Source organism: Mesoplodon mirus (genome assembly GCF_964341445.2).
Source record: "Mesoplodon mirus genome assembly, chromosome: 16".
NCBI lineage: Eukaryota > Metazoa > Chordata > Mammalia > Artiodactyla > Ziphiidae > Mesoplodon > Mesoplodon mirus.
Window position 1 is genome coordinate 76647650 of NC_138992.1, and position 14141 is coordinate 76661790.

Sequence of the window (14141 nt, forward strand, 5' to 3'; positions counted from 1 at the left end):
GGGTTCCCTGCCACCATCACACATGCCAGACAGGGTGACTCTGAGTCCACAAGCTGAACCTGCGCTTCCTTTTCTTATTCTGATTAATGTTTATATTATGTTTACAGAAGCAATAAAAGTTAAGTTTAGCAAAATAAAATTATAAGTGGAACCAGTTATTTTTATAATCAATTATTTTATTCTAACATCAATTATTAGTCCAATAAGTCAACTAAATCCTTAGCTTGATTAATCGGACACTATTTTCATTCCACACATTAATTTAGCCTCATTTTCAACACTATCAGCCAATTGTGAAAATTCCCTTTAACTTTTAGGTCAATTAAACATAGGTCTCCCAAGTGATTAAGATACAGTAAAACTGTCTTATGTAAATAGCTGTCAAAGTTCTTCAGCACTGCATTCAGATAAATATAATTGTTTTGTCAAAATAGTCTTGACTTAATTCACTTAGCTCAAAAGCTTTTATTAGTATGATTAGAAAAACCAGGTATATTATATAATATGAAAGAAATCTAATAAATTATGTATTTTCCTGAAGATGGGAAATGATAGTACCAATTATTTCCACATAAAACTAAATGCAATCAAGATTATCTTCTGTTAACGTAATAGATAAAATGAAAGAAACATATGACTCGGCTTTGCGAGTGTTTCTCCATCTTACCTGCTGGTTTACAGGAAAGTTTCTGTTGATTTTTCTAATCTGTAATAATAAATAAACAATAAAAGTGAGAACAATGCAAGATCCCCCAAATTTTATGAGAATCTATTTTTAGTGAGTTTATGTAAACTGATACTTACATTGACTTACTAAAATCATTGCATATCTAACACCAATTATGAAAGTTTTTTTTAATTTTGACTATCAAAATTATCCCAAATTTCATATAGAAACATTTTGGAAAGATTTCCATCTAATAATTTTCTCTTTATGAGAAATGAAAAGCCTATGTTTCCATAAAATGTTAAGTGAGAATCTACTGAGAATATGGAATACCTTTGCCGTGTGGCATGCGGGATCTTAGTTCCCCAACCAGGGATCAAACCTGGGCCCCCTGCAGTGGAAGCACAGAGTCTTAACCACTGGACCACCAAGGAAGGCCCTAGAGTAACTTTTTATAATTTATTTTTTCATTTTGCAATCATATTATACTCGATCTGTTTTAAAACTTAAGAGAACAGAAGAAATGGAACATTCAAACACTAAAGGATAATGTACATGTATCGAAATAGTTTTAGTCAGGACCTCAAATAAAATAAACATTTACTTTAAGACAATTTATTGGCATGTCATAAGAATTTAAAATGTCTTCAGAGAAAGAGTTTCCTCTGTATTAAGTCATGTAAACAAACTTTAAAAGCCAAATGAAAATGAGTATCAGATTTAGACAAATGACCTTATAATACAAAAAATCTTTGTTCAACAGAATTTTTACTAATTAAAACCAATTATTATTTTTCATTGGTTTTCTAGAGAAGCTTAAATGATGCTCTCTGTGTGATATACTCTTACATCAGACTAAATACAGACTGTTTTCACTTAGGATATGTTTTGTTGAATTATTTTGGTTTTCCTTTTTTAGTTTTGTTTCCCTTTGTCTTACTGATAAAACATGAATTAAGAGGAAATTTGATGAACATGAGGCACAAAGTTGGAGAAGCGTCAAATGGCTCATGTACGAGAACAGACTTACTGGCAGTATATATGTCACTTAAAATGTGAAAGAAAATAAAATTTGAGCATAGATATGTGATCTCCGCAGGGTCATGCACAAATATCATATCCTTCTAACATTGCTACAATCATTTCAAAGTAGTTTTTGCTCTGGTGAGGAATCAGTGAAGGAAATCTCTAAAACTATCGGTGCCCTCAGCTAAAATCAGGATAGTCTGGAGATGGGTTCAGAAGAGCAGACCCCTAAGCATGTTTCACTACCAGTCAAAAAATTCATATTGAATACTTTGTGGAACTATGCTTTTTACTAGTTTTTAAGGATTGCTATAAAATTCTACCAGCATTTTATGTGGACCACTGTCTTAGAGTGAGTACTATCTAACTTTGTATTTTTTAGCTCCCCTAACATGTAATTTTAGTTCTATGAATGACATAAAATGTATGACTGAAGTTAAATAAATGACACTTCTTTGCACAATATTTACTTAAAATGGCATTCAATGAAAACTGTTTTTCAAAATCAAGCCTCTGCCATCAAATCTGCTTAAACGGGATCCTCCAGATTAGTTCAAGAAAATAATAGATAGTGCTCCGATTTCTATTTTTTTCTGAATCATACTGGAACATCTCCTTCTAAATAGAAAATCACAGTACCTAAATGAACTAGACAGATATTTTCTGATTTATAGCACAAACACACGCGCACATACCACATTGGTAACATACAGCTCTAGGGTTTTGTTTTTTGTTTTGTTTATTTTTGCAGTATGCGGGCCTCTCACCGCTGTGGCCTCTCCCATTGCAGAGCACAGGCTCACGGATGCGCAGGCTCAGCGGCCATGGCTCACGGGCCCAGACGCTCCGTTGCATGTGGGATCTTCCCGGACAGGGGCACGAACCCGTGTCCCCTGCATCGGCAGGCGGACTCTCAACCACTGCGCCACCAGGGAAGCCCACAACTCATATTTAATGCACACATATTTAAGACGGGATGGGGTGGCCTGAGGCACATCAACCTTCCTACTGAGAGCCACGGCAATGGAAAGATAAACCTAGTAAAAGCACTTTGTTTGAAGACTTCTGAGAGCTCCCGCTGTAACTAGGGCGAGCATGGCTTAGATTCCGGAGACGAGGTGACGAGCTGACAGCTCAGGGCCACTAGGCAGGCTCGGGGACAGACGCCCAGACGGAGAGCATGTGGACAGACAGAGGAGCGGAGCAGGTATCTTCTCCTGGGTTCACAGGGGCAACTCGCGAGAGCTGTGCGGCCTCAAAGGCAACCCTGCTTCTCACCTCAAGACAGTTGCTGGAGTCTGAATCTGAACAGGATAAAAGGCTAAAAAAATTAATCTGAGAACCTCTGAAAACAGACCAGAGTTTTGTAAATCTGTGCTGAGAGAGAAGCCAGGAGAAGTCAGAGCCCGGGGGTAGATGTGTTCAGGGGAAGAGACACGCTCTCAGCCCCCAGGCCTGGGGCGTGCGGGGAGGGTGGGCTGCACCTTTGGGGCAGAAAAACAGAAGCAGAGCCTTACAGAGAGTTCAGCCCCGCCTGATTCAGCTGGATTAAGACATCAATCTTAGTTTATGAGACTAAAGAATGTGTAGAATCTTTGATTCTTTTCCTAGACACCTATATTAAGATATAATTAGCAATCTTTTACAAATTAATATGCCAAAAAATTCATAGGGCGCTATTACATTAATAATATATTTTAAATGATGTGTATGTCAAATTACAATCCATTCATTATTTATGGTTTAAACAAATAGAAAAATACCTATTAGTCCATTCAATGTAGCTAGGAAAATGCCCATGATTAAATGTTAACAAAGGATAATACCATCTACACAAGAGGATGGTAATTTTATTTTATATATGTCAACAAAAGTACACATTTTAATGTACATGTAACATATACACTAATAAGAACACTAACAATAAATAGACCATTATTATTGTAATAAATTTTCATTTTTATTCTCTTCTGAACTTTAATAAATACCTAAGGTCTAAAATTATTATGAAAGCACATATTTTAAGGTAGATTTTTACCAACTCTGTTACGTCAAATGGCAAATAGGGTTTAGTGTTTGATTTTCTAGGAAACAATATGCCCAATAGATATAAAAATCAAGTAATATAGATACACTCTTGCAGGAAGAGAAGTCTGAATAATCTTTTAAGGGAAAGAACACAGTAAAAACCCAACGTGAGAAAAATCTTCACATTTGGATGAAATGGAATAGAAAAGACAGTTCTTTTTCAAGCTCTTGTAATTTATTACTGAGAAGAGTATTTTCGGCATACCATCTACGTACTTTTGTAGATGTTAAATAATATTAAGGAAAAGATGTATCTTATTTTATCAAACATTTTCACCATTTATTTTGCCTTCGTACTTTATTCTATTACATTAGTGATTTTTTTTTCTTATGGGAAACTTTGGTATTAATGAAGTCTTATTTAAAGAAACAAATATTTTAAAACTCTATTATATGCAATAGTATATTCTTATATTATTGAAAGGTTAATTTAAATCCAGTAGCTTTTTCGTTAGAGAATTTTCATTAGAACTTAAATTTAAAATTAAATTTAAAATTTGCGACTCCCCTTAAAAAACTTGAAGGACACGTATAAAGGCATTGAATACTCACATTACAAGTGTTTTTCAGATTATATTTCTTACACTCAAACTGAAAATAAAATGATAATTCTACTACTTTATAATTTATCCAACATCAAAGGTGAACATCTGCTTAAATATTATGAACTGTATTTTAAGGAATAATATTCACTTTGCCTGAATGCTGGGGGGAATGATAATATGTGTCCCTCTTTTTCTTTGAAAACCTTTAATTGAATGTTAATGATGGAAACCCCTTAAAGGAAGTCTAGTTACTGCAGGTCTGTTAAACTGAGAATAATTTCACAACTGGTTCTAATAAAGATCTGTTTCGATTTAATTTATTAAAAATAAAATTTGGAGTAATAGGAGCATCCATTTGTTTTAAATATCACTCTTATTTTTTAGTTCTTTAATTTTGTATATTCAATTTTGGCATCACCAATTGTATCCAGAAACCAAAGCGGTAATGTTGTCTTTTGACATTCTCTTTAGACAAAAAGAAAAATACATAGAATATTCAAATATTCTTTTAAAATGTTTTTCTCTTCCTACATTAAACGTCTTTAGGGATTTTTTTCCAATTAAATGTTGAAAGATAAGTGACGAGCTTACATTTAAAAAATTGTATCCTAATTCTATTACTCTTTCACTTTTTCAACCTCATGTACACAAAACCTCAATTTTGATGAGTGATGTGCTCTCAGAATGGGTGCCTGCAGGACCCTGCTCACAAGGTATATTTTCCCATGAAAATTAATTTTGAAGATTTATCCAAGGAAATAATTCTTATGGAAACAAGAAACAGTCCCCCAATTTCCTTAGAGATTTGTGGCCACTGTTAGTTAGCAGATGTGTGAGGACCTGGAGAGATCTTTATTCCGTAGATATAAGTCCTTCCGAAGACACATGATGTTAGTGTGGGTGCATCACAGCGATATATCCATTCTGCAGCTGTTGATCAAGCTGCCTTCACTGGGAAAGGGAAGAATCACAAATGATTTCTGCCTCAGGAGCCCACATTTCAGCTCAATTTTTTCATCCATTTTTCTCAGACTATGGATTCTATGCCCTGGCCACCTTGGTTATTCCCCAGGCCCATGGGTACAATGTAATTGCCTGCCTTGTTCCCTTTAAAAACCTATCAATTAAGAGTCCATCAGGATGACCACCCAGTGTTATACCCAAGTGAACTTTCTTATTTTTCCTAGTACAAGAACTTTTCAATTTTACCTGTCGTCATCCTTATGATTAGCATGTATATGGTATATATCATACATAGTATATAACACACACACACACACACACACATACACACAATCTTACTGTGAATTAGAAGCCTAAAAGCTAAAAGTAGGTTGCAGCCATTTATAAATGTCTAGTTCTTTGCTCAGAGCTAACTTATTCTTCCATGAATTCACTGAACTCCAGAAATGACTGTATGTCAGACGTGAAGGGAATGCCAAGGGTACCAGATCCCTGTCCTCAAGAACCATCTGCAAAACAAGCATGTCTTTGGCATGAGTGTTAGAGCAGGTCGCACAATGCCTGAGCACATGTGAGCAGGAGGGACCCTGGCCAGAGGTGGGGTGTGCAGGCAGCGGGGACCCTGGGTTGCAGGCAGTTATGGGATGTGTTTTATCTGCCGGTGTTGGTCACAGGTGGAGAGAATAGGTCCCATCATTGCCAAATTATTAGCCAGGCTTCCTAAGGAGGGGAACGTGCCGTGTTTACGGTAAGAATCCAGCCTGGATCCTCGGGAGAGACCTGCAGCTGCCTCCGCTCCCTCGGGTCTGGCTGTTAAGCTCAGTTTCAGAAGACGGCAGTTCTAAGAAACGTTCCATGGAGCCACTGCAAACTCCCAGTGATTTCTTGCGTGACATCCTCGGGCCTTTCCCCTGCGTACTTAGTGCCCTTCTCTTCCACACGACGTCCGCTCCTGGGGGGAACGTGGACTGCTCGGTGCCCTTGGTCTCACCTCCCGAGAAACAGAGCCCAAAGAGGATGTACAGTCCTCAGGAGGCAAGAGTCATAGGTGAAGGGAAGGGAGGCCGGGCAGCAGAAAGCAGGCATCAGCTGGTGAGAGGTCCGTGTGCCCGAGCTGCCCAGGGCTTCTCATCAAACGCTGTTGGTTGTTCACCAGGTGTGATCCGCCTTCAGAGCCTCGTGCAGTCACTGCGTTTCCAGATGGTTCATTCATCCAGTGAGCAAGGGCGAGTCCTCTGTTAACTTGCTTCCTTCTGCCACCTGACTGGCACTGGACAAGGTATGCCCCGGGGGAGGAATTACCCCACGTTCCCGTGGAGCTTCCGTCAGCCTGGGAGCAGCTGTGGGCCCAGGACGGGTCAGCTCCTGTCACTATGATTACGACCAGAGCCACATTGAAGTCCAGGCCTGGGCACGGGTGGCAGAAGTGTGGGTGTGTCGGGGCAAGGGCCCCTGTGCAGCGCCTGTGGCTTTGAGGGCCCTGGAACATTAGGGGCTGTGAATGCTCAGCCGGAAGAAGAGAAAGAATGAGGCCCAAAGGGGAGGCGGGGAGGGGGCCAGGCGGGCAGAGCCCAACGGACCAGGGGTGGCACAGAAGCTGTCAGTAAAACTGCCAGTTTGCTTATGACCATGCTTTATAGTTAACATCAAAGCAGACGTTCTGGATTGAGCAAGTAAATATCAGCTAATATTCTCCAATATCAAGAATTGTTTAAGAACTTTAACTGTTGGTGAGTAGTTTTCTAAGAGACAAAGTAGGTTGGGTATTTTACATATGCATACAACATAATGCCCAGACTCGCCCTTGCTTTTCTTCTGATTTGATTTGCTGACTCTGCCATTGTCTGATTTCACCCTCTGTAACCCATTTTTGGTTGACATCTGCATGTGTGAAGTTTGCATTTTGGTGTGTGAGGAGAAGCAATGCAGAAAACAACACACTAACTAAAGTGCATCTAAGGACTCAGAAAAATCAGCAGCTATAAAAAGGAAGAAAAAGTCTCCTTAAGTGACACCCATGCCTGTCAGAACCACAGGCTGCAACCTCTGATCACAGACTTCAGCTCCTTTTTGGTAAATCTCCTTTCTGCTAGGCTTTATTTTGTCATGACTTTCAATTCACCTACAAGCTTTGTCGAGTCTTTTTAATGCGGCAGACACAATAGAAGTTCCTTCTTTAGCTTTCCACAACCAACGGTATTATGGGAAAAAAATTCCCTCTTTTCTACTTGCAAATGTTTGCCATCTAAAATAGCAGAAATCTATGGATTAAATATGACTCCCAAATCATGTTTTTTGCTCCTGCAGGTAAATGGGTAAAATATAGGAAGATGGCTGAAATATGTCCTGCAGGAACTCAAATGACTGATGAAATGTGTGTGTGTGTGTGAATCCTGAAGGACTGTGCTTTTTGTGGAATCACAAAAAGCACAGGGGTGTTGGTTGTTCCTGAATTACTTTTAGAATTAATATGTTTTTAGTATTAAGCAGTGTAGTAGATATTGTTGGTTATCTGACTCAGAAGCCATTCACAATCTTCTTTTCTTGGTTTTCCCACTACAAACACTAGAAAAGGCAGAGACTAGCCCCCCCACTCTCCAGCCACCCACCCCTCAGGATCGACACGGGGCTGAGTTCAGGAGGAGAAGTGAGCATGATTAGTCCACTAAAGGGTTTCTGGGAAATTTTCTCTTGTCTTGATGAAAGGGGAGAGATGTAGCTGCCGCTACTTATCCTTCTTCCCTTTCTTTCCTGTTCTGAACACTGAAGTGATGTTTGGAACTGTTGCAGCCCTTATGTCACCATGAGGTGGCAAACATAAGGTAAAAGCCAACACTCTAAAGGTAGAGGATAATAGTGGCAATAATGTGTGTAGGCAGAGGATGGGTTCTGGGTGGATGGTGGTTTCTAGCAGATGCCACCATCCACAATTCTTTTCATTTGGGGAAAAACCCAACTATTTTCTCTATCACTATTTAGGGTTTCTCTAATTTTTTATTGAAAGCATTCTCAATTGATACAAACATTTGTGGAAAAGAGTCTATTCTCTTTCACATAATAAAATATGAATTATGTATTTTGAAAATCTCATATATGCTATCATTCTTATTTAAGATCACAGTAATTTTCATTGAACCACTAAGAATAGAAGCATTGGGACTTCCCTGGTGGTCCAGTGGTAAAGAATCAGCTTGCAATGCAGGGGACATGGGGTCGATCCCTGGTCGGGGAACTAAGATCCCAAGTGCCTTGGGGCAACTAAACCCGCGTGCGCGCACCACAATTACTAAGCTCATTTGCTTCAGCTAGAGCCCACGAGCCACAAACTACAGAGCCCACGTGCCCTGGAGCCTGTGCACCACAACCAGAGAGAGAAAACCCACACACCACAACTAGAGAGATGCCCGCGCACCACAGTGAAGATCCCGCGTGCCGCCAGAAATATCCTGCATGCCGCAACTAAGACCCCACACAGCCAAAAATAAATAAAATAAATAAATAAACAATAAATAAATCTTTTAAAAAAGAATAGAGACATATTACATATACATATATATTTATATCTGTCTGCGCGTGCGCACATACACACACACACACACACACACACAAGTGATACATTTCAAGCAGCATACTCCATTCCAATAAAGGAAATGCATGCATAGGATATATATGGAAGAATTTAGACTAGAAGAGATCCCTTTATGTTAGTAGGTAACCTTAGTAGAAATGTTGCATGAAATTCTCTCTGCTTATCATTCAGGATTGATTTTAGTGCTGGAGCGGTAAAGAGTGGCTGGAAAGGTGAGATTCATGAAATGCTGGCTGAAAGACAGCTTTGTCTTTTATCGTCTTCCCTCTGTCTCTTTTAAAGATGAGGGAACTGAGGGGTAGATCTGTGGCTGCCAGAAATATAGTGCTAAATGGTCTAGTCACTACTAGACATTTAACTCATCTTGTCCCATTTTATCAGCATTGTTATCCAAACAACCATCTTTCAGAAGATGAAGAATCTCAAATGACAACTGGACAAGACAAAGATGTGCAACCTCACATACAATAAGCAAATCGATACGGCCATTTATTGGTGGTTTATGGATTAAATCATTTCATTTAGAGTGCAGCTGGAGAGAAGAAAAAGTGCAAATGTTTCAGCATCATTTAAGGGCCAGGATGTCTAAAGAATTTTTTCATTTAAACCTCACAGTGGCTGAAGCTAACTGTGCCCGCTGATGAAGGGGACCATGAAGTCCAGTCCCAGAGCTGCTGAGTAGAGACCAAGGCTCCACGCCAAGTCCCTGACACTGCAGCCATGCTTTCCCCATGGCAACCATACCTCTGCAGAAAGCATCAGCTTAAATTCCCTTTGATCAAACAATAGCGTGTTCGGAGCTATACTTCCATCTTCCTTCACTTGCTTCTTGTCCTTTCTCCCTCCCACATTCTGTGGTATTTGAAGGCTCCCAGCCCTGCCCGGCCCACCAAGGCACTGAGACACACAGACCCTTCCCACTCCAAAGACAGTCCCTGTTCAGGTGGCTTTAGCTCAGCAATTATGATGACTTTTCTTGTGATATTATTACAAACGCGTTATTTTGAAAGGGTCTAGGGACTGAGATAATATTGTAGGCTGCTCTGCACATGGACAAACTAATAATACAAATATTAGGTTGTTTTCTCTTATATGCAAGTGCATTTCATGGTTATTCTGAAAAAGTTAAATGTGAAAGAGTAAAAGTATGATTTTCAGATTAAACCATGAGATTTAGATTAAGTGAAAAAAATCCAATGGATTTATTTTGAAGATAAATAGGTGCTATATTCGTTTTCTATTATTGAAATAAATTACCACGAACAGTGCTTTAAAAGAGACACGAATCCGTGATCCTGCAGTTCTGTAGGTCAGAAGCCTCAGTGGGCCTCTCTGGGATAAAATCACGGGAGGGCAGGATGGTCTCTGTCTGGAGGGGCAGTGTCCCCTTGTCTTGGGCAGCTTCTCCTGGCCTCCTGCTCTCTTGGGGGTCCTGGTCCCTCCCCATCTTCAGAGCCAGCAGTGTCAGCCCTACCCCTCCCCATGCTGCCATCTCCCTAGTCCTCTCGTTTTCCTACTTCTTCCACTTTTGAAGACTCTAGTGATTACACTGGACCCTCCCAGATAATCCAGGCTAATATCTCCGGAGCACATCTGGTTTGGGCAAGAGCGCCCACCCAAGATTCAGTCTCTGCTGATCTGGTGGTGTCATCATATTGGAATCGCCGAAAAGGATGAGAGGTTTCAGACTGACAAAACCCCCCACAAAACCCAAGGCAAAAAAACAACGCAATTATATTTGTTGTCTGAAAACGTTTTTTTCTAGATCGTTGAATATAAAGGTTAAAAATATTTTGAGAAAACTATTTTGATTTTATTTTACCATTATCCAAGGTGGTGCCAAACTAAACAATGGAAGATGACGCTTCAGAGAAACTCGCCTTAGAGCCGTGCTTGCGCAGAAGCCCGCTCACTTTACTTATACTACTCCCTTGCCCCGTGGAAGGAGAGGGGTGGCAGGAGCCATGGGTTAGGGGGCTGGGTCCCAGCTAAAGCCTAAACCAGCTCCTGTACTTGAATAGATCTGTGAAGGTTAAGATTCATGGGTTGTAACCAACAGTACAAGATTCATGGGTTGTAACCAACAGTACTTGCTTCAAGTTAATACTCTAAATTTTGGGGCTCTCCAGAGGAACCAGAGGGAGAAGCGATGTAAAGGTATCTAGATAGATGCATATATAGATAGATATACAGACACAGATAGATGGATGCTCTATAGAGATACAGATAATAGGTATTTTAGTGCTCACATGCTAAATATCTATTTTCAGTTATTTAACTAATGTAGATGTTACAGTGTTTGTGAATGGAAGCTTAGGTATCAGTACTGTTGAGCTGATACATTGGACTAAAACTCTCAAGACAGAGTGATTTTCTTTAAACATTGCACAGTAGTTTTTATGATGGGTGTGCAGTGCTCCATTCTTAGAAGAACACCAAGCAGCTGATGCAAAGTTATGTATGTACTGAAGAAATTCACCAAGGCTGAGGAACTGGCCAGGAGCTCCCTGAGTCACTACTTACGTTGTGCTTTGTGAGGCTGGAAATGTTGGTTGCTACGGCATGCAGCCACTCGCCACAGTCCTCAGCAGAGAGGCACTGGATGATCCCGCTGCAGACCCCGTCCACGGCGATGACTTGGAAAGCGTTCTGCCTGCGGAGATGTCAGAACAAATGAGATCAAAACATCGTCTCATTTGTCTGTTTGCGACTTGAAACAGTTATGTGTTCAAAAGCTCTTCTTTCAAACAACATAAATGCAGCTTCAAATTCATATTTGTTTACTTCCCTTTTTAAAAAATCTTTTTAAATGCAACACTACAGATGAACCCATACAACACACAACTTTGAATGACTACAGAGCATCTTGAGATTCAGATACATTTGGAGAATCTTTGAGATGCATATCTAAGACATTTGAGAGGGATTCTTTCTCCAGTGCACCATAAAGTTATACATAGATGTTTATCCATTATTTTGGCCACCATCAACTCCTCTTGACATTTTTCAGTGCATGTCTGATGTACAGTGGAAAGATCACACAAAAACCACACGCACAGATACCGAGCATCATATAAAATCTTTTGTTGTCATGAGCTGAAGCACTTTGTCAGCTGTTAAACCAGTTGTTCCTCATCTTCTCTAAGATGGTTTCGGACAAGAGGTACATAGTTCTTCTCCACGTCTAAATACTCGTGCTTGAAATTTATGTGGATGTTCGCATTTCAATAACAACTAAACTTTCCTTAAGATGCCATGGCCACCCTAAATATTTCTGTGGCCTTCCACTGAGTTTTTGCTGTTGTTAGAGAACATTCAGTGATGCCGCCCTAAATGGTCTACAAAAATGCTGTTGAATTTAAAGCGGCTTCCTACAGCTTTCATTATTTACTTTTATCTTCCTGTTTCAAGTTCTTGCATGTTTCAATACAAGCTTAATGGAGAGGAATGGATAAAAATCCCAACATGAATGGAAAGTAGCCAAATGCCTCTGTGGTGCAACACAATACACTTTAGAAAATGCACAAACTATCTTTAAATCCCAGCCATTTCTGAAGCAGTAGAAAAACTGTGTAGTTCAGTATTCAAAATGCTATGTAAATAGTGTACACTTATATATTTTTCTCCAATTAAATTCCTTTTTTTATCTCTTCTGAATTTTGTAAGTAGGAGTTTGTGGATATTACACATGATTTCATTTCTGCAAACAAAGATGCCCCAAGCGGCATTTCTCTGGCCCAGCTTCATCAGGAGGCCTGTGTCACTCTCCTGTCCCATAAGACTGGTCCAGATTTCAGAACCGGACACGTGGCAGAGACTTTCACACCTACGGCTCTCTGCATCTGCATTATTAATGTTTTCAGAGAAGCTTGTTCCGACAGCCTTGACCAGCACTTTCAAATGATTACAGGGAAGTGTTAAAATATTCTTTTTTGTTTGCTCTTAAAAATACATGAAAAGCCTGAGAGGGGACAACTGTTGTCTATCTCTTTGAAATAATTTGTGACAAGAAAAAATATGCACAGCACAAAAAGAATACTGCAACTTCATGTGACTTTCTTAACTTTAATTCTGATATTCAAGAGTGAGTAAGACATTTAAAATATCCAGAGAGAAGCTCAACTATCCATGGAAAATGAGAACTAATTTGAGTTCGTAACATACATTTCTCTCTGCTGATTATCATAACCATTGCTTCATGCACCGTACATTAAAGCATGTCTTGAACATATTTGTACTCTCTGCTTTAAATGAATCGTGGCAGCTGGATATTTTTAGCTGATTAGAGTTAATGCACTTAGAGGAAATCTGCAGTCTATGTAACCACACATGCTACACAGTCTTCACATGGAATGATTCTAAAGGACTAACCTTATATAAACCCAGGCTTATACACTAATATGTATCGATTTTTACATTCTGTTTCCACTTTTCAGGTTGATTTGTTGGAAACTCTTTCATGAATATAAGTGAAGTATTTGAACAGTTTATTTGCTTACATACAACCTCTTACAAAATAAATTGGTCATAAAGATTATAGCCTGGGTCCTATTTCTGCCTCTGCTATTGAATAAATAAGAATATTGGCAAATTAGTCCACTTAGTTGCACCTCAATTTCCCCTAACATAAAATGAGAAAAATATACTTCATGGATTTATGGAGTAACTGGTGGGACCCCAATACTTTCACTAATCACTGAAGCTCCCTGAATGAGACATTAATGTGTGGTCTTGATATGATATTTGAGAGAGTTTTGCAAGAATGTGTCACCCAGCACTTGGCAAGAACTGCAGTGTTGTGGCTGTACTTGCAGCTTTTAGAAAATGTAATTCTTTGAGTCAAGATAATCAGTAATTGTAAAAAAAAACACTTATTTGTTTTATCTTATTTGATCATATACTCTCTGAAATCAATAAACTACATTACCCATTAAGTTAGTATTGTAGTACTGGGAAACGTTAAACTTTAACAATATCTGTAGTAGTCTTGAGTATTCTCAGACTAAATTATGATTCTTTGTACACACACACACACAGATACAAACACACACACACGCACACACACAGATACACATGCACACACAGATACACACACATGCACAGAGATACAAACATGCATGCACAGATACACACACGCACACACAGATACACACACAGATACAAACACACACACACTGGCTGAAAAAAGCAGTGACATGATTACAGTTAGAAAATCTGAACTTTTGAGTGCAGATTATTTTTCCACTTTCTGCTCAATATCATT

General features: G+C 39.3%; 1 protein-coding gene across 1 annotated transcript in view; it reads right to left on the reverse strand.

Annotated features, from left to right (window-relative positions):
• Window positions 1–14141, reverse strand: part of SNTG1 (syntrophin gamma 1) — a 397584-nt gene that overhangs the window by 86712 nt on the left and 296731 nt on the right. The window contains exons 12-13 of the mRNA XM_082601780.1: window positions 11402–11531; window positions 668–706 (exon numbers count right to left, since the gene is read on the reverse strand). Of these exons, the coding sequence (XP_082457906.1) occupies window positions 668–706; window positions 11402–11531 (169 nt within the window). The remainder of the gene's footprint in view (window positions 1–667; window positions 707–11401; window positions 11532–14141) is intronic.